This window comes from Mobula hypostoma, chromosome 8 (assembly GCF_963921235.1).
Source record: "Mobula hypostoma chromosome 8, sMobHyp1.1, whole genome shotgun sequence".
In the NCBI taxonomy this organism is placed as follows: domain Eukaryota; kingdom Metazoa; phylum Chordata; class Chondrichthyes; order Myliobatiformes; family Myliobatidae; genus Mobula; species Mobula hypostoma.
Genome location: NC_086104.1, coordinates 62877631 through 62899709, shown reverse-complemented (window position 1 = coordinate 62899709; position 22079 = coordinate 62877631). Strand labels below are relative to the sequence as shown.

The following is a 22079-nucleotide window of genomic DNA, read 5'->3' as shown; positions in this document are numbered from 1 at the left end:
CCACCTTGACTACAAAGTATATCATTGTTCTTCCTTCGATGTTGGAACTTCCTTTCCAGCAGGAGTGTGAATACCTACATCAGAAGAGCTGTCACTTTTCAGGAATGAGACTCACCATCACCGTCACTAAGGGAGTTAGAAATTAGCAATAAATCTGGATATCCACATCCTCAAAAAGTGTAGGTAAGTTGTCAGTCTACACTGCTTCATCTTGGTACCATTCCGGCACCGTGAAAGAGATCTGCCCGAAGCACTCAGCAGGCAGGAACCATCCATGAGAAGAGAAACATGTTAATATCTCATGTTGAAGATCTTTCCCCAGAACCATTAATGTTAATTCTGTTTTTCTTCCTGCAATACTGCCTCACGTGTTTTCAGCATTTTCGTTTTATTTCGGATTTCACTTATTAGTTTCTGAAATAATCTTGAATCGTTGTATTTATTCTTGTCTTGTGTTTGAAATGTGCTTCTTGATAAAATATAAGCAACTCTTAATATTATTTAATTATTCAATAATTTACAGTTCAACTAAAACATCCTGATTTTTAATAATCATAATTGAATACTTACTGTCACCTTCAGTCAAGTCTTGGTGATTCACGTTAACTTGCAATACCTAATCTTTCTTTTCCTTTCTAGTTCGACGCCATTATTTTTGAGTTCATATTCCTGATCTGTGTTAGGGCGCAAACACACAGTTCACTATTATTTATCGGACTTCCTCGACTGTTTGTTTTCATATTCATCCAGCGCACCCCGCAGAGCATCCGACCGCAGATTTTGCGGACTGTTCGCACTACGCAAATAGGTGTCACATTTTCACTCAAAATCCACCAATATCACCATTGTTGGGTTTTGGGTATTTGATCCTCCGCAATATTCCGCGTGGGAATTTTGATGTGTTTTTGGCTTTGGAAATGACGTCGGCGCAGATATAGAACTATGTAGGTCGTAATGTTGCAAGGAAAACAAAACGTTCAGCGTTTAACCACATTTTCTAGACTTTTTTGTGGTTTTAGATTCCCATTAACCCAGAAAAAGTTCCATAGTTTCTGTGATGAATTTCAGCTTGGCAAATCTGTACTAGCTGTGGGTGAAGGAATTGCAGTATTTGGCGGTTATCGAATTTCCACGCACATTTGAAGACGCGTGGCCATACCACGTCCAAGTTCTTAAAAGTCTGGTTAAGTGAACAGGTACTTCCTTGACCTAAAATCATGGGCCCAAAGGGTCTCGTCATACGTGGGAAATATTTACTTATCCGAAGTAAACGAGCCGCCTACATTTTGAATTGTATTTTCGCAAACTAAACGATGTTATCTATTTGCTTTGAAAGTACGTTAATATGAATATAATTTCCCGGAAAGGCTTTGAGACATCTTCTAATATACGAATCTGTTTGGTAGCTTTTCTCTTTGTGGTAAGCTGTCCTCTTCATTTAAAAGTATACCTGCTAAGGATATTTCCTTCCGCGATTTAGGTGAAACATTCACGCTATAGATCTAACAGAATTAGGTATTTGGAATTGTTCATTTAAAGGTTTATCAGGAACAAAGATATGAGCATTGTTAACACAAGAAAATCTGCAGATTCTGGAAATCCAAAGCAACACACAAAATGCTGGAGGAACTCAGCAGGTCGGGCAGTATCTATGGAGGTGAATAAACGGTCGATGTTTCAAGTCGAGGCCCTTCTTCACCAGCAACTTTGATGTGTGTTGCTTGAATTTCCATCTGCAGAATTCCTGTTGTTTACCCTTCTTCAAAGACTGGAAAGATAGAGGAAGTCACCAGAGTAAAAACAGTGGTGGGGGGGGGTGTGCAGGAGGATGGTTAGAAGGTGACGCCAGATGGGTAGGAAAGGTAAAGGGCTGGAGAGGAAAGCACTTGATAGGAGAGCGGACCATAGGAGAAAGGGAAGAAAGGACGCGGGGGGGGGGGGTGATAGGCAGGTGAGTAGAGGTAAGAGGTCAGAGTGGGGAATAGGAGAAGAGGGAAGGGGAGGGAAACATTAGCGGAAGGACAATTTATTGTTCATACCATCAGGTTGGCGGCTACCTAGTCAGTCAGAGTACGAGGTGTTGCTCCTCCGTACAGAGAGTGGCCTCATCGTGGCAGAAGGAGAGGACCGACATGTCAGAACGGGAATGGGAATAGGAATAAAAATGGTTGGTCATCGGAAAATTCTGTTTTTGACGGATGGAGCGGAGGTGCTTGACAAAGCGGCCCCCCGATTTACCACGGGTCTCGCCAAGGTAAAAGAGGCCGCATGGGAGCACCTGATATAATAGACGACCTCACCAGATCCGCAGATCCAAGTGTCGCCTCAGCTGGAAGGACTGTTTAGGGCCCTGAATGGAGATGAGGGAGGGGGTAATGGGCAGGGTAGCACTTTGGCCGCTTAGGGGAGGTGAGGGAGGAGGTAAATGGGCAGGGTAGCACTTTGGCCGCTTAGGGGAGGTGAGGGAGGAGGTAAATGGGCAGGGTAGCACTTTGGCCGCTTAGGGGAGGTGAGGGAGGGGGTAATGGGCAGGGTAGCACTTTGGCCGCTTAGGGGAGGTGAGGGAGGGGGTAATGGGCAGGGTAGCACTTTGGCCGCTTAGGGGAGGTGAGGGAGGAGGTAAATGGGCAAGTGCAGCACTTTGGCTCCTGACTTTGATGATATATTCGTAAAGAAAACATTTCTTTATTGACATTATAATCAGCATTTGCACGTTTGCTATAATGTTAGCGAAATGGGATGTAGCTTAAATTAAGCTAAGTTCAAAATGTTTATACTTTTGGAATTTGTTGTGTCTGATACTTAAGGTAATACGAATTCCGTAACAATACAATAGTGGAAAGCCAAAGGTGTCGACCTCAATACTTTTCAAGTACGGTGTAGATTACGTGAATAATTTCGTTTCCTGAACTGTTCAATATTTCCTATTGGAAGATAACGAGATCTAAGCTTCGATAAATATATACTTTTAATACAGTTGGCCTTTCAAATATGTGACACTTACATATTAAAAAAATACACGACAGATCAGATTAGCTATTTTTTTGGTGTTAGTTCTGCATCTTCTGACTCTGAAGTAAAATTAGTGGAAGTGCTAACAATATCGCGGACAGACGGTGGTAATTCGATGTAATTGTTTCTTTCGACTTCCAAAATGCAAACTGGTGTGGTTAAATAAAGTTGTACTTTTTATAATAAACGGCAATGTTGAAACTTGCTATAACGAAATAATTTTAATGTGCTGTGCTATTTGCGGGTGAATTGGGGATGAATGAGGTTTGTAATTTGATCACCATTGGCCGCATTTGAACATTAACTACAATACACATTTACTCTGATATATGTTAAGCGTGTCATTTTAGTCTCAGACTGTTTGGATACTGGAGTTCAGTACAGATCAAAACTTCAAGTATAACGCTGAAATGCTAAGTGGTATCTGTTTTAAAATGCTTCTTTAGCCGTTGTTTATTCACATATCTTCTTCAAAAATAGGGATGATAGTGAATAAGAAACTCCCGCAGATCGAAATAATTTAAAGGAAAAATCCCCAAACCCTGAAAAACATTTTAACTAGTTTAATACAGGAAAACAGAGCATTGAGAACCCGTTTTAACATTGGAAAATGGGTTTACAACAAGGTATACTTAACAAATACGGTTGTATTGCACTATTTTCACTGGTCTGTATATTGTACTTTACCAAAATTCAAAATGGCGAGCATACTTATATTTAGCACTATTAAGTGAGTGTCTACTATAATTACCACCCTTTCCATGACCCGCATTTAATTTAATTTTAGGTGGAACTGCCTAAGGACATTTTAATTCACTTTAATAAACATACTACTCCCCCCCCCGTTATAAGACTGCTAAATGGTTCCCTAGTAGGATACGATGGACACCTGACACCACAATCTATCTATAATGATCTTGCACCGTATTGATTACCCGCACTGCACTTTCTCTTTGCGTTATATATGCTGCAGTGTTTTACTTTGTTCTACCTTAATGCACCATGTGATGATTTGATCAATATAAACAGTATGCAAGACAAGCTTTTCGTTGTACATCAGTACATTAATACACCAGTTCCAGCTCCTTGTCTTTCTGGTGTACTAGTCGCTGGAAAGTGCAATAAGTTTTGATTCCAGATTATTGTTTGTTTAAATTAGTAACATCACCTAACAAGTACTTGCCATTGTCTAAATCGGCTAAACCAAAAGATAAAAGTGTACCAAATTTAATAAAATTATGCGACTAAATATTTGGAAAATTAAGGTTAAAAGCAGGGAGTAGGGTGATACCGTCTGATATAACTGAATTTGGTTTCATATTACACGACTGCATTGCTATGACTGCTGGAACTCAGTAGCGTCATGTAATAATCATTTAGTTTTACATAAATGTGACTTCGAGATTTTAAAATTTGGCTGCATGCAGGACAAAATGTCTTTTATTTCTTATCTCTTGATAGTGGTACTATCCTTATTGTTCCAGAGGCTTATTTTCCACACGATAGTGTATGCACTCCAAAGACAGTTAACGCCATAATAGAGACTCGTGGGGCCTTACAGACGTCAGTAAAACGTAAATAGCACATCTGCAGGAAATCCCTTGGACAGCCTCTCCCCAGCACAACAGTGAAACTTGCTGTTTCTTTTGCCACAGTAAAATGAATTACAACGTTGAGTATGTAGATTACAAGTTTTGCATTAAAACAAAATGTCGACTGCTTGGCAATCCAGTATACAGACGAATTATGCTTTTTGTTTCCAAAGCTGGGAGACGGGATATTACTAGTGCAAGCAATCCCTCGGGATATGTTTATTTGGAATATAAATCAAAAATCCGGCACCGGAAATGTACACCAGTGCTGGGTTATATGACAAAATTCAAAGCAGTACTGTAGCTGCAACTTTTCCAAAATAACTTCCTACAATGCTTAGTGAACTTAAAGCAAATACTATTTTTCTTACTTCTGCTGGGCCAGCACATCACATAAATTACAAGCTCATGATACAAATTCAAGTTAAAGGACTGAAATTCGTAGCATTTTGGGAAAAAGGAGACTATTAACTTTAAATTTGCAGAGCACCCTATTTCAACTAGATACAATGCATGCTTGATTGGACTCAGTTTGCCTCGCGCGTAGAGCTCTGATGGCTCAAATTCGGCTGCCTGGATGCTTACCGTTTGCTAACGTAAGCCGTGGGTAAAATGTTGAGTCATGATGTTTCTATGCTCTTGGCTACGACTAACCCTTGCGCTCGTCGTTCTCTACTGAGTCGAGTGCCTTATATAAATACATATATGTTTACTAACTAATTTCAACGGGTTTGTAGTATTCTGTTTATGACACGATTTGATCACATGGTACCACATTTAGCAAAAAAAATGTCACTGTGTAGGGACGAAAAATAATCAGAGCATCCTGGCAAACTGGTGGTAGCAGTCCTCGACGCCTGCTATATGCGGATGAAATGGGTCATTCCCAGTCATTTTCAAAACTATCCAATGTATGACCAAAGACTGCTGAATTAAAAATTTTAAAAATGGGCAGCTCTTGTCTCTCGTATTCCTTTGGTTAAATTGCACTGATTCGTTGCAGCAAAGGAATCCCTAATGTGGCTTTGATTTCGCCAGCGGGCGTCATTCCTTGCAAACCGACTTGGATATCGAACCTATGTGAAAAATAAACACTATTTCTGTCGCCTTAAATAACTTTGTTAAAACTTCTTTTGGAATAGTGAGAAAATAAAGAATGAACCGCAGTCTTTCTACCCTTGGTCATATCTTCATTTTGTTAACCGTTAGTGGGAGACAATAAGCATTGAATAAAGAGACTAAGAAGCGGAGGCAGAGCTGAAATTTAAATTTAGCGATAGGTCCCGGACCTGAAACATTAACTATTTTTTCTCTGCAGATGTTGCCCGACCTACGAAGTAATCCCTGCATTTCTGTTGCCATTTCAGACTGGCGACATCCTTGGCATGTTGCATTTATGTTCAAAAAAACCTCCAGTACTGCACGGAGGCGATGGCCATGCCGGAGGTGGTTACTCCGAGACTTAGCCTGCTCCCTCCCCTCGCGCCTCAGCCGGTCCCCGTCCCCGCCCCCTCCCGGGCGGCGGCAGCAGCGCCCATACAACCGGTGTGGAGATGTTACCCGCTTCTCACTAGCACCGGTAGGAACCGCCCTTCCAGCACTTTCCTCCTCCCTGCTCCCACTGCCGGGCGCCGGCCGGCTTGCGAGGAGGAAACGGGCTGCAGGGCAGTGGCAGACGGAACCGCAGGCGGGGCTCTCATCCGACTTCAAACCGGCACCGAGCAAGCGGCACCAGCGGGCAGGCATGGGAGACGGGGGCACCGCCGGCTGCTTTCGGAGATTCGCCAACTGCCTCTACACCTGCTGTACGTCCTCCCTCCACCTATCCCACCGCGATTCCCTCAGACTCTGGGCGTGAGTTTGCCCAGAGTCGCCGTGACATGGGCTATCCCAATGGCCAGGCTCAGCTACCTAATGGTGGTTGGTGGGCCGGGCCTGTAGAGGGTGGGGTTGGTGTGGTTGTGGAGGGAAGCGTGAGGTCGTTTTGTGGGTGGGGGAGTTGGCTGAAGGGGGGATCCGGCGGGTTGGGCCTACGGGTAATTGCTGGCCTGGGGTGAATGAGGAATGGGGGGGGGGAGTAGATGCGATGGATTATGACTCGTTGGGATGCAAAGGCATGGTAGGTAGGGTGAAATTAGGTGGAATGGAGAGAGGTGGGCCAGGCTGGCGGGGGCGGCGGGTGTTGGTAAAATGGGTGGTGTCTACAGCCGGGAAATACGTGTGAATGATGAGCCTGGAAATTGTCCCCTCTGGTCTCCATGTGAGCTAAGTGGAGAGAAGGCGGAGCCGTGGATTTGTGGAGCTGAGAGAACGGGGAGGGGTGGGGCTCAGAGGTGAAGGAAGGGGGCTGTATGGATAGCAATTTAAATGCATAAACCCAAAAAGAGCGAGTAAGGTTGGAAAATTATGAGATCTGATATCGCAAGGGGTTAGATTCGCGTGGTTTGAGTGTGGATGGAGAAAGAAACTGTGTTTGTGTAGAGGGAGGACAGTGGGTGGAGTTCGTGAGTGTGGATTTGGAGTATGATGGGGGTGAGCACTGGTGGTGGTTGTGGGGAGAGTTAATGGGTGGTGCTTGGGGAAGGGTTGAAAGCAGTGGGTGGGGTTTGTGAGTGGGGGAGAACAGTGGGTGGGAGGATTATTGGGTGGACTTGTGAGTGCCTGTGTTGGGCTGGAATGACAGTGGACTTTTGGAGAACTGCTTAAAGGAGTAGAGTGGTTGCAATTCCAAAGGATGGGTTGAGCAGAGATGGCCAAATTGGTGAGTGTGGAAGTAGAGTGCAGAGGTGGAAGAGGCAAAATTTAGGGTGAGAGATTATTGACTGGAAAGAGGATGGGATGAGGGGAGGTGTCAAGTCCAGAATGCTGGAATGTTGAATCTGCAGTGGTATGGAAAGGCTAGTTCAGGCGAATTGTGCTGATCCAGTGTGAGTCGGATTTGGTGGGATGGGCTTGATTATCTTGGGCAGGATGGGATTTGTATTGTAGGGAGTTGAAGAGGAATGTGGTGGCTTGAATGAGAGATGTAGCTGGATGTGGATGAAGAAGGTTGCAGTGAGAATGAGGTGTCAAAGAAGTGAGGAATTTGCAAGCAGTGGGTCTGATGCCCTGGTTTAATGGGTAAAGGTAGATGTAGTTTGAAGGGATGGGTGTCTAAATGGTGATTGCAATGGATATGTGCTCTGCTGGGGAGGCCATCTGGGTGAAGGTGAGAAGCTGTTTGTTCAACGATGACAGTGGGTGGTTGGAGTCATTGGGTGAGCACATGTTGCCAGCTCCAGGATAAGCAAGGTGCTCAGGTAGACCTGACACAATGGGAAATTGTCAGAACTGGCAGTAGTAGGAGGGGTAAAGGTCAAGGTGGGTAGTTTAGTAGTTGGTGGGTGATGTTGGTTTGGTATTTAGTAGTGGCGGTGGTCGGTGATACTGGATGGCTGGCGTGTGAGGTTGGGCGGGTCATGGAGGTGTGTGCCCTTGATTGGGGTGAGTAGGCATAGGACAAGGAGTCGATTGTTGGTGGCTGGTGATGTGGTTGGAGACTGGGTAGCTTGGGGGGGGGGGGGGATGACGAGTAGTCTTTGTGACAGGGACCAGCCTCTGTGGCATATTTCTGGCGGTACTAGGCAGACTGCAGTCCCAAATCACCCCGAGTTTGCTCGCGGAGTGGCTGGACTTCTCGCTATTTCTTTAAAGGGCTGTAACCCGCTCTCCCCTCGGATCACTGCCGCTTCATGGAGAGCAAATCCACTTTAAGGCGCAAAGGTATGTTCGTAAGTTTTGGTTCTCGATTATGTCCACGAAGTAGCGCTCAATTTAATCTTCACCGAACGGGGAGAGTGAGCGGTGACAAGTGCTTGCGTCGGGAATGGAAGCGTCTCTGTGTACAACCCGAGGATATAACAGTCCGCGGCGTTCCCACACCAGACATCGAGCTGTCATCGGTGGCTTTGATGCAGCTGCACTCTCCGGATCTTCAGTGGCCCGACTGGCTGCTGAGAAATGGGAAAGAGTGCACATCTCCTGTGCCTTGAGTTTTTAATCGTATAGCAATGATGTTATGTCAGAAACAAATGGCACGCTTCACAAGCTCGTTTTGTTTGCAAGTAGCTGGATAGTTACCAGGGTCTTGGTTGTGGATGAATTTGATGGTGATTCAAAAATCTTGCTTTAGTTTTATGTTGTTATAAAACAGTAATTTGCTAAACTTGTTGCCTGGGCTCAAAGGAGATTACAAGGAAAACAAAAACACCTTTTACAAGAGTAAGTGAAAGTATCCATATACTTGTGCAGTAGAGATTTTACCCCAATTGATGTGGTTTTCTTAATTTCACTCCACTTTTTAGTAGTGTAGTGTAGTAGTTAGTCACATATTTTCAGCTTGTTCCTGTCCCACTAAGCTCCTATTTGCATACCTCCACTCAGTTTTATCCCCCCTGGTTCAGTCCCTTCCTACCTACATCAGAATCAGGTTTATTATCAGGGCATGTACCTACATCTGTGACTCTTCTTGATCTTTTCAATTGATTTCAAGTTCCCAGAGCATCTTATTTTCACTACGTATGTCCTATCCCTAGATACCTCCATCCCCCACCAAAGCTCTTTGTTTCTTCCTGGACACCAGACCCAACAAGTTCCCCTCCACCACCACTCTCTGCTGTCTAAAGGATTTTGTCCCCTCACTCTCAATAATTTCTACTTTGGCTCCTCCCACTTCCTTTAAATATGTAGCCATGGGTACTGTACTCGCATGAGTCCCAGCTATGCCAGCTACATGGAACAGTCTTTGTTCCAGGCCTGCACTGGTGTCAGTCCCCACTTCTCCTATTCTACACCAGCAACTGTATTGGTGCTACTTCCTGCATCCATGCCAAGCTCGTTGACTTTATTAACTCTGCCTTCATCTTCCACTGTGCTTCCAATCTTCCTGGTCCATTTCCCACACCTCTCTCCTGTTTCTCCATCTCTCTGCCTCTATCTCTGGAGACAACGTATCTACTGATGTGTATTATAAACCCACGGACTATACTCTTCCCATCCTGTTACTTGTCTCAATTCTCCGTCTCCACTACATCTGCTCTCAGGATGAGGCTTTTCATTCTTCAAAGAAAGGGGCTTTCCTTCCTACTCCATCAATGCTGCCCTCAACTGTTTCTCTTCCATGTCGTTCACATCTGCCCTCACCTCATCCTCCCGCCACCCCACCAGGGATAGGGTTCCTCTTGTCCTCACCTATCACGCGACCAGCCTCCGCGTCCAGCATATAATTCTCCTTAACTTCCACCACCTCCAACAAGATCCCACTACCAAGCACATCTTTCCCTCCCCCCGCCCCCAACTTTCTGCTTTCCGCGGGGATTACTGCCTTTGCGACTCTCTTGTCCATTCGTCCCTCCTCACTGATCTCTCTCCTGGCACTTAACCTTGCAGGCGAAACAAGTGCTACACCTGCCCCTACACCTCTTCCCTTACTACCATTCAGAGCCCCAAACAGTCCTTCCAGGTGAGGTGAAACTTCACCTGTGAGTCTGTTGGGGTCATCTACTGTATCCGGTGCTCCCGGTGTGGCCTCCTGTATATGGATGAGACCTGGCATAGATTGGGAAACTGCTCCGGCGAGCACCTATGCTCCATCCACCAGAAGAAGCGGGATCTCCCAGAGGCCTCCCATTTTAATTACACTTCCCAAGCCCATTCTGACGTGTCAATCCATGGTCCTCCTCTACTGTCACGATGAGGCCACACTCGGGTTGGAGAGGCAACCCCCTTATATTCCATCTGAGTGGGCTCCAACCTGATGGCATGAACATTGATTCCTTGAACTTCTAATAATGCTTCCGCCCTTTCACCAATCACCATTTCCCTGTCCCACTTTGTCTCCTTACCTGGCCATTGCCTTCCTCTGGTACTCTTCCCCCTTCTCTTTCTTCCATGGCCTTCTGTCCTCTCCTATTAGATTTCTCCCTTCTCTAGCCCTGTATCTCTCTCACCAATCAACTTCCCAGCTCTTTACTTCACCCTTCTTCTCTCCCCTCCGGTTTTACCTATCGCCTTGTGTTTCTCCCTCCCCTCCCTGGCTCTAGTGAGATTAAATCTATGTAGATGGGTAAGCGTGAGGGAGGAACACATGTTGGTTACCTGAAACGTTTTTTTTATGGGTTGTCTTCACGTTTCAATAAAATATTATTAGAAAAATGCTATATTTGAAAAGAAGTTGCCAACAAAAGAAGAATTTAATTTCAGGGCAGGACAGTGGATGAAATAATGAAGGCCAAAATATATGTTTGAACTTTCAAGTTTTCTCTATTTTTGAAAATTCTATCAAATTATAAAACATAAACAGAAGTTTATATAAACAATTATAAACATATTTTCTTAGCAGATATTTGCCACAAGATGCCAATGAGCAGATTTGTTCTGCTTGCTTGTTTGAATTTCCTGTCCATTATTTGGTTCAATAACAACTAAGTTAATTATATTTAAATATTTAATTGCCAGCCACAATTTGGTGCAGGATGAGCAGACTTTCATTCTTCTCAACATTACATAATAGTGCATCATATCATTTAATCTTGAGATGGAGACTCCGCAGACTACAGGTTCTGGAATCTAGAGAACAAAATAATGGAGGAATTTAGTGGGCCAATTAGCATCTCTGGGGGGAAACACAGTCAACATTTCAGGTTTCCTAAATATTTTTCAGTTTTTGAGAAGTTCTTAAACATACTTAAGACCATCACCCCTGCTGGGGCATAGACTGCTGATAGATAGAAGCTCCCCAGAGTCCTCTTTTCTGGGTTAGTCTTTCGAGTTGTCCCTTGGGGTAGCCCATCATCCCCGTCCTCTCCTGGGGATAAGGTCTGTTGCTGTATCGTAGCTCTAGGCTTTAATCGGATGGCGTTGATATTCCCTTGCATAATTCTTCTCCTTTCGCAGTCCATGGTGGAATTCTCCTTAAACGTGCAAAATTTTATTTCAAAGGGAAAAAAAGCATACTTGTATTTAGAAAGTGACCCCCAGAAAAAAATGAATTCTTTGTTCTGAAAGGGAGACAGATTTTTGTTTTGTCTCTGGAGTGTTAATTTTTGATATTGTGACTTGATTGTGTATGTACATACATTGTTTTTGTGTAGGAGAATTAAAGCAATAATTACGGTATTTTTCATAAGACTGAGTTTGAATTCAATTTGTAATGGAACACTTGTTATCGTACACATTTATGAAATGGCACATCTTAATGTAATTTTAACATTTTCTTTTTAAGTTAGATTATTGAACAAACACTTGGTTTGTTCTGTTGCATCTTACTTGATAAGTGATTAATGTGAATGATTATCTTTCATGTGACTCTCGGCAGTACACCTGGGACTTGGTTTAGTCTGCACATGTATACAAATACTTTACCAAAGTTAACTTAACCAGCTGCCAACAAAATTTACAACTCCGAATGAGGTAACATTATTACATCGTGGACCTTAATCCCTTTTAAATTTATTTGGAAAAGATACCGAACTTGGTAGCAACAGATTTGAAATATGTTTAAGATGTGCTTTTTTAAAAAAACGAAGCAAGTTATGTAATATTTTCTTAATTGATCGTTGTTTTATTGTGAAACTACAATATTTCTTGTAACACCCATCAAAGTTGCTGGTGAACGCAGCAGGCCAGGCAGCATCTCTAGGAAGAGGTACAGTTGATGTTTCGGGCCGAGACCCTTCATCAGGACTAACTGAAGGAAGAGCTAGTAAGAGATTTGAAAGTGGGAGAGGGAGGAGGAGATCCAAAATGATAGGAGAAGACAGGAGGGGGAGGGATGGAGCCAAGAGCTGGACAGTTGATTGGCAAAAGGGATATGAGAGGATCATGGGATGGGAGGCCTAGGGAGAAAGAAAAGGAGGAGGGGGGGAAAACCCCAGAGGATGGGCAAGGGGTATAGTGAGAGGGACAGAGGGAAAGAAAGGGAAAGAATGTGTGTATATAAATAAATAACGGATGGTGTACGAGGGGGAGGTGGGGCATTGGCGGAAGTTAGAGAAGTCGATGTTCATGCCATCAGGTTGGAGGCTACCCAGACGGAATATAAGGTGTTGTTGCGTTCTGCTGTGTTCACCAGCAACTTTGTGTGTTGCTTGAATTTCCAGCATCTGCAGAGTTCTTCATGTTTATGTTTCTTGTAACTTCACTTTGGTCAACAGTTTAATTTATGGACATTTTTTAGAATAGATACTGTATTTGTAAAATTTTTAAAAAACCTTGCTACAAATTTAGCATGGGGTGGAGTTTGTAAATAATGCATATGGAATTTACATGGAGCTTAGTACCTGCCTTCATTTATCATGCAGGTAAATTTCTGAGGGCCATTATATTTGAGGCAGGTGTTCCACAGTGCATCCCGATTGAGAGGCTGGCTTTAGTGAAATTAAAAATAGTTCATGTTGCTTCCTGGCGAAAGGCATGCATCCTCACTGTCCCTCTTGGTCAACTCAATTGCAAACTGCAATTCAAGAAGCACTTCTTCAGTCGCTAAGAGGAAGCCTGGCAATGACTTTCTCAGTGGAACATTATAGGGAACCACACTATAATTACAGTTAGTCTGAACCACAAAAGCAGCGTGAAAGCAAAAGGAAGTTGTCTTTAATGTGGATAGATGTTAGGGAAGAAGGAATGAGGTAAAACTTGAACTGAGTATTGAACAACAAAAATCAGTTTGGTTTATCAGCTCTTGATACAATTGTAGTTTAAGGTATTAATACAGGTCCACAATCCCTTATCCGAAATCCTTGGGGCCAGTTGCATTTTTGAATTCAGAATTTTTCAAATTTCAGAAAATTGATAATTATATTGATAATTAACCTGTCTCAGTGCGGGTAGACTTTAGGACCCAGGGGAGCTCCAGACCTACGCACATCCTTCCGTATAAATCATCTCTAGATTAGTTATAATACCAAATACAATGTAAATGCTATGTAAGTAGTTGTTTTACTGTACTGTTTAGGGAATAATGATAAGTAAAAAGTCTGTACATGCTTAACAACGAGTGCTGGAGAGAGAACTTCCGGGTTTTCCCGATCCACGCTCTTTTTGACTTATTGGAATAAATATAGAACGTAAATACTCTAGGACATATACAGGTTCAAACTAAGCTAAATACTCTACAGGTACCTGATGGACCAGGAACAGGATTCTCAAGTTATGAAGCAGCACTACGACAGATGGTGTTTTTAAAAGACTTCTTCAAGTGTCATCTGTCTCATTAACATAGGTTTATGTCTAAGCAATCTCTCTTTAACTGAGTAAACTGCCATAATCTCATTGTTACCCATAGGGGTATCTGCAGCTCTTTTTGACGTTTTCACAGTGAAATTAAACACAAAGTCAACAATGAACACAAAACATCAGCAAACAGCAAATGCACGTGTAACCAGTACGAGCGCTGAGCCACAACTGACGTCTGGCGGCCTCTGCTAGTGCTGCCACGTCACACCTGAGTGACGTCAACTGTTGGTGTGCAAAACAAGCCTTGCTACGACACGCTCCACAACCCCATGAAAAAAACTTCGGTTTCCGGAGCTTTTTGGATTTCAGCATTTCGGATAAGGGATTGTGGACCTGTAGTAGCAATTTCAGGCTCACCAAATGGCTGGATTAGATAGGGCATGGTACTGTCATAAATCAAGTGAAATATGAGTTTGTAGTTCAGAATCAGAGTATCTAGTAGTAAGTAGCACCTAAATATAATTGACTGGATAATTATTTTCTCATCTGTTTTAAATATATAATTCTTTTAAAATTGTGGAAAAGGATTAATCATGTCTACACAGGTATAACATTAAAAAGCATTATATAGCTGGACAAAGAATTTCTACTCTCAATTGTAAATTTTTTTTATCTAATTGTATTTAAAATGTCCATAAATCTCCCAAAATGCAATGCATAAGATGTCAGATTGAAATCTGTTTCCAAAGGAGCTTAAACAACAGGAATTCTGCAGATGCTGGAAATTCAAGCAACACACATCAAAGTTGCTGGTGAACGCAGCAGGCCAGGCAGCATCTGTAGGAAGAGGTGCAGTCGACGTTTCAGGCCGAGACCTGACGAAGGGTCTCGGCCTGAAACGTCGACTGCGCCTCTTCCTATAGATGCTGCTTGGCCTGCTGCGTTCACCAGCAACTTTGATGTGTGTTGTTCCAAAGGAGCTTGATTTTTTTGCTGGTTGTTGGCTCTTTGTTGTTGTAGTTACAATATAACCTATACTTTATTTACAGTGTGCATTTTGTTCTGGAGATGAATTAAGTAGGGTAACTGAATTGCTGGGATACATCATGATTAAATTACAGGTTGTATTGGAATGTTTTGTGCCATTGCATATCTGTTTAAGTAGCATAAAATTTAGCATTATGTGAAAGTAGTACTGCTGGGGAATCTCTTGGCTTAGTCCAGAAATAACCTTCATATAACAGGGCTGAAACTTGGCATCAGTACAAAGCGAAGTCTCTTTTGTATTGCCATAAACTCCTAATGTAAATTTGCCATTGCTGGTTCATTGTTCTGTACACAAAGATACAATTTTATTTACTGAAGTGTTACTGACTTCCTTTCAGAATATTAACTAAGTGTATTTCAGTCCGGATAGTGTTGGGTGGGTGGTTCACCTTGCAGAAATCATAACAAAGTAAATTTTGTCCTCTCTCATTGCATAAGTACTAAGTTTGGTGGAGGTGATGTGTGTCATAGGTAGATAGAGTGGTGATGATGTTTTTAGCACACCAGCTTTCATCAATTGAGGTATTGAGTACAGGTATTGGGAGTTGTGTCCCAGCTGTACTGGGTGTTTTGTGTATAGTTTTGGTCACTTCTATAGGAAAGATGTCATTAAGCTCAAGAGTGCAAGAAGATTTGAAAGAGTGACGAAGGGTCTCGACCCGAAACGTCGACTGTACTTCTTCCTAGTGATGCTGCCTGGCCTACTGCATTCCACCAGCATTTTGTGCGTGTTGCTTGAAAGAATGTTGCTAGGATTCAAGAGGTCTGGTTTACAAGGAGAGGTTGGCCAGGCTAGAACTTTATTCCTTGGGACATAGGAGGCTGCACAGTGACATTATGGAAGTGCATAAAATTACCTGGGGCACAGATTGGGTGAATAAACATAGTATTTTCTTTCCCTGGGAACAGGGAACCAGAAACTAGAGGTCAGTGATTTAAAGTGAGAGGGAAAAGATTTAAATGGGACTGAGGAGCAACTTCTTCACACAGAGGGCAGTGCATTTATTTATGGAATGAGCTGCCAAAGAAAGTAGTTGAGGCAGGTCCAATCACAACATTTAAAAGACAACTGGTTAACTCATGGTTAGAGAAGTTTTAAAGGGATGTGGCCCAAATGTGGACAAATGGGACCAGTTTTGGTAAGCCATCCTGGTCATCAGGGACAAGTTGGGCCAAAAGGCTTTATTTTTGGCATGCTAAGTATTCTCTCCAACAGAGGTCGCTAGATAGTAATTAGGAATAGAAATTGCTGGCAATTTTTCTTCCCAATCCTAAAAATGCTCAGTTGAATTGCAGATTTATTGCTAATTTATAAGTAGATTAAGATGGAATGTAGTATTTTCCTGATTGTGTGTGGTTCCACAAAACATTTCTTAATGAATATTGGTTTGCATAGCTGAAACTACAAAATATTCAACAATGTAATCATATATGTCCATCAACTAAATAGATTCTAGGGACAACAATTTCATTCGAACTCCAATGCTAAGATTCGAGGCGTCTCTATCTTTATAGACTCCTCAGTTACTTTTATACAACAGGATATTATCTCTGATCCGAATGGTAGATTTTTATTGGTTAGTGGTTTATTATTTAATAAAAAAGTAGTTTTGGTTAATGTTTATGCTCCTAATATGGATTGTCCGGAATTTTATAAATCATTGTTTGATCAGTTTCCGAATTTGAACGAGTTTTCATTGATTTGGGGCGGAGATCTTAATACCTGTTTATCTCCAGCTTTGGACCGTTCGGCTCCTTTACGGACTTTACCTAATAAATCTGCAAATTTGATTAATTTTTTCCTTTCTGATTCTGGGTCGACGGACATTTGGCGTTTTCTGCATCCTCAGGAAAAAGATTTTTCCTTCTTTTCACATGTTCATCATTCCTATTCAAGAATTGATTATTTTTTCATTGATTCTCGTCTCATTTCTTCAGTGATTAAATGTGATTATGATTCTATAACCATTTCGGATCATGCTCCACTTAAGCTTTCTATTAAAATTATGGCCAATATACCAAACAATAGACAATGGCGTTTTAATTCGCTGTTGCTTCAGGACTCGGACTTTGTTAATTTTATGAATGAACAGATTGAGCTTTTTTTTACAATTAACCATACAGAAGATATTTCGGTTAACACTCTTTGGGACACTTTTAAAGCCTATATTCGGGGTCAGATTATTTCGTATTCCGTTGCTTTGAGGAAGAAACAGAAGCAGGAGGAGATGGTAATTGTGGACAAGATTAAAGAAATTGATAAGAAATATGTTATGGCTCCTTCTGAGGAGCTATACAAACAAAGAACTGAACTTCAAATGGAACACAGTTTACTACTCTCGTCCTCGATTGTAAACCAATTAAAGAAAACAAGAAGTGATTTTTATGTTCACAGTGATAAAATTGGCAAGCTGCTGGCTAATCAATTGAAATCTAATTATGTTAAATCTCAAATCAATCAGATTTATAACCAAAATGATCGATTGATATTGGATCATGTGGGGATTAATCAAACCTTTTGTGATTTTTATTCTTCTTTATACCAATCAGAGTCTCCTCGAGATTCTAAATATATGAATGATTTTTTAGATAAGTTAGACTTCCCTCTGATTTCACAGGATATGTCTTCTTTATTAGATACTTCCATTACAATGGATGAGATTAAGAATGTTATTTTTTCTATGAATCTGGGGAAAGCTCCTGGCCCTGATGGGTTTACCGTTGAATTTTATAAATGTTTTGCTTCTTTATTGATTCCTTGGCTCTATAAGGTTTTTGAGGCTTCTTTGAAACTTGGTAAACTTCCGGAATCTTTTAATAGAGCATCAATTTCTTTAATACTAAAGAAGGATAAAGACCCTGCTCAATGTGCATCTTATAGACCAATATCTTTATTAAATGTTGATTCTAAAGTTTTTTCTAAGTTATTAGCAAATAGACTAGAAAAAGTACTTCCTTCTATTATTTCGGAAGACCAAACGGGTTTTATTAAAGGTCGTTACTCTTTTTATAATATTCGTACATTGTTAAATATCGTTTATACTCCCTCACAAAATGTTCCTGAGTGTGTTATTTCTTTAGATGCCGAGAAAGCTTTTGATAGAGTAGAATGGCCTTATTTATTTAAGGTGCTTGAAATGTTTAATTTTAGCTTGAAATTTATATCCTGGATTAAACTGTTATATTACTCCCCTGTAGCCTCGGTTCGTACTAACTCCTTAAACTCACCTTTTTTTCCTCTCTTTCGTGGTACTCGACAAGGCTGTCCTCTTAGTCCCCTATTATTTGATATTGCATTAGAACCTCTTGCAATTGCTATTCGAGAATCTTTAAATATTACTGGGATAACTCGGGGATTAAAGTCCCATAAATTATCACTCTATGCTGATGATTTACTTTTATATATTTCTAATCCTGAGAGATCCATTCCTGCTGTTTTAGAGTTATTAGCACAATTTGGTCTTTTCTCAGGTTATAAATTAAATCTTAGTAAGAGTGAACTTTTTCCGATTAATAAACATCTTCCCTTATATTATAAATTTCCATTTAAATTGATTAATAATTACTTTTCATATCTTGGGATTAAAATTACTTGTAAACATAAAGATTTATTTAAGACTAACTTTTTACCATTAATAGACCATATTACTCAACTTTCATCTAAATGGTTTCCCTTATATTTAACTTTGATTGGTCGTATTAATGCAGTTAAGATGTTTTTTTTGCCAAAATTTTTATATGTGTTTCAGGCATTACCAATTTTCGTTCCTAAATCTTTTTTTGATAAAGTTGACTCTAAAATTTCTTCATTTATTTGGCAGAACAAGAATCCGAGACTGGGTAAAATACATTTACAGAAAGCTAAGAGAGATGGAGGTTTAGCATTACCTAACTTTAGATTTTATTATTGGGCTATTAATATTCGACATATGAAATTTTGGTTACTTGATCGGGACATACTATTTATTCCTAAATGGGTAGCATTGGAATTACAATCTGTTCAGGGTTATACACTTGGTTCTATTTTAGGTTCCTCTCTTCCTTTTGATTCGAAACGTCTTAAGCAGGTCTCTAACCCGATAGTTAAATATGCTTTGCGCATTTGGTTTCAATTCAGAAAATTTTTTGATCTTAATCAATTCGGGTTAGCGATTCCTATTTTAGGTAACATATTTTTTCCTCCCTCTTTTACGGATCGCGCTTTTCAAACTTGGAAGACTAAGGGTATTTTACGGTTTTTGGATTTATTTTTAGATGGTTCCCTTATGTCTTTTGAACAATTATCTAACAAATATAACTTATCAAGAATACATTTTTTTAGATATTTACAAGTTAGAAATTTCCTAAGTACTATACTTACTTCCTTTCCAATGCTTCCTCCTATATATATTTTAGATTCGATAATTAACCTTAATCCATGTCAGAAAGGTGCATCGGCTATGATTTATAATATTATTATGAAACTTAGGAAAGCTCCATTTGATAAGATTAGGGTAGATTGGGAACAGGAATTGGGGCTTACCATTTCTGTGGATGATTGGGGGCAGATTTTACAATTAGTTAATACTTCCTCTATTTGTGCTAAACATTCCCTAATTCAATTTAAAGTGGTTCATAGAGCACATATGTCCAAAGATAAGTTAGCGCGTTTTTACTCGCATATTAATCCTTTCTGTGATAGATGTTCGGGGCAGATAGCCTCTTTAACTCATATGTTTTGGTCTTGCCCTACTTTGGAAACTTTTTGGAGAGATATTTTCAATATTATTTCTAAGGTATTAAATATAGATATCTCTCCTCACCCTATTACTGCTATCTTTGGACTACCTAAAATTTCTAGTAATCTTTCCCCTTCAGCCCGTAGAATGATTGCATTTCTTACTTTAATGGCGAAAAGATGTATTTTACAACATTGGAAAGAGCTTAATGCTCCAACTACCTTTTTTTGGTTTTCTCAGACGATTTTATGTTTGAATCTGGAGAAAATTAGAAGTAACCTTTATGATTCTTCATTTAAATTTGAACAGATTTGGGGACCTTTTATTCGATATTTTCATTTAATGTAATATTTACCCTTCTTGTTTTCTCTTCACTGTTTTAATGGAGGTCGGGATTGAGGACGTGATTTTAAGTTTAACTCTGTTTGGTTTCAAGTTAGCCCATTGCTTTGCTTTGCTTTTAGTTAGTTGCACGGTGGGTTTTTTTTTTGGGGTTTTTTTTTCTTTTTTTCCATTGATATATATAAAATCTAGTATACTATTATGTTATCTTGGTTTCTTATGCTTAAATTACATTGTTTGTAGTATTTTCTTTTTGGTATTGTTATCTTTTGGAATTTTATTATACTTTAACATTGTATTAATGTTTATATGGCTTACCTTTTTTGTATACTTACTCAATAAAAAGATTTAAAAAGAACTAAATAGATTCTAATTCTTCTTCTCTGTAAGCAGTATGAGAATGAAGTAGAATTTCTGCTCTGAAATAGTGCAGTCTGGGAAAAAAAACTTTTTACTGTATATTGCTGTATTTTTTTGCTGGTTAATTAATGATGGTGCAATTGGAAAGGCCTGCAAAATGTGTCCAGATAAGTAATGTAAGGCGCAAACGCAAGGAAATCTGCAGATGCTGGAATTTCAAGCAACACACATAAAAGCTGCTGGTGAACGCAGCAGGCCAGGCAGCATCTCTAGGAAGTGGTACAGCTGACGTTTCGGGCCGAGACCCTTCGTCCTTTAATATAAGGAAACCTTCAGGGATGATCAGTGGAAGATTTTTTCCAAGACTCAATATACAGAGTTTCAATCTTAGGTTCAAAGACAATGAAGAAAGGTGATTTATAGCCCATCAGTTTTGGTTCAAAAAGGTTCAGAAGTGATTCTGAAATGTCTAGTTTTTCTACCATTTATTGTTTCAACTTGAAATGATTGGAAGCCAATTAAGTAGTGCTTTTTTCCCCAAATCTCTTCAGGTGAGAAGAAAGTGGCCCCATATATTTGGCCAAACCTTATCAAATTGTCACAAGCTGCTGACATATTTGCTGTTAAACAGATATATTTTGAAATATGGTATGTGTACATTTTGAGGAACCAATCATGCTCTTGTATAAAATAGCTATGCCTCCATGGTTCGTTGGATTGTTGCCTGGTTTGACAATGCGGCTGTTGTTTGGGTGGAGAACAGTCCAGGTTTACACATCCATATAATGTTATTTCAAAAATTATTTGAAGGCTGATTCTTGTGTATACCATTGGCTTCTATATTAAATACTTCCCTCTGACTAGGCCGACTACTTCATTGTAATAATAATATAAAATACCTATCATAAACACAAGAAAATATGCAGATGCTGGAAATCTGAGTGATACACACAAAATGCTGGAGGAACTCAGCAGGCCAGACAGCATCTAGAAAAAGAGTACAGTTGATTTTTCGGGCTGAAATCCTTCGGCAGGACTGGAGAAAAAGGCTGAGAAGTAGAATTAAAATGTGAGGGGAGGGGAGAGAGAAACACAACGTGATAGATGCAACCAGGAGGGGGCAAGGATGAAGTAATTAGGTGGGAAGTTGATTGGTGATAGAGACAGAAGGCCATGGAAGAAAGAAAAGAGGGGGGATGGATGAAAACCAGAGGGAGGCGATGGCAGGTATGGAGATGAGGTGAAAGAAGGAAAGGGGGGTGGGAAATGGTGAAGGGGGGTAGGGTGGTGGGAGGCGTCACAAGAAGTTAGAGAAATTGATTTCATGCCATCAGATTGGTGGTTACCCAGACGGAATATACGGTGTTGTTCCTCCAACCTAAATGTCTCATCACGATAGTGGAGGAGGCCATGAATGGACCTTTGGGAATGTGAAGTGGAATTACAATGGGTGGCCACTGGGAGATCCCACTTTTTCTGGCGGATTTCTCAGCGAAGCAGTCTCCCAATCTACGTCGAGTCTCACTGATGTACAGGAGACCATACTGGGAGCACCAGACACAGGAGATGACCCCAACAGACTCGCGGGTGAAGTGTCGCATCAGCTGGAATCTGCAGATGCTGGAATTCTAAGCAACACACACAAAATGCTGGAGGTACTCAGCAAGGCAAGCAGTATCTAGGAAAAGAGTACAGTCAATGTTTCGGGCCGAGTACCGGAGAAAAAGACTGAGGAGTAGATTTAGGACTGAACTATCATTGAGGTTAGAATAATTAACTTCACATTGAATTTGAC

At 40.8% G+C, this 22079-nt stretch overlaps 1 protein-coding gene across 1 annotated transcript in view; it reads left to right on the top strand.

Annotated features, from left to right (window-relative positions):
* Positions 1-5989: 5989 nt before the first annotated feature.
* The window catches only part of pde10a (phosphodiesterase 10A), a 258340-nt gene continuing 242250 nt past the window's right edge, over positions 5990-22079 (top strand). Inside the window, 3 exon segments of the mRNA XM_063055068.1 lie at positions 5990-6007; positions 6009-6233; positions 6235-6409. Coding sequence (XP_062911138.1) covers positions 5990-6007; positions 6009-6233; positions 6235-6409 — 418 coding nt within the window.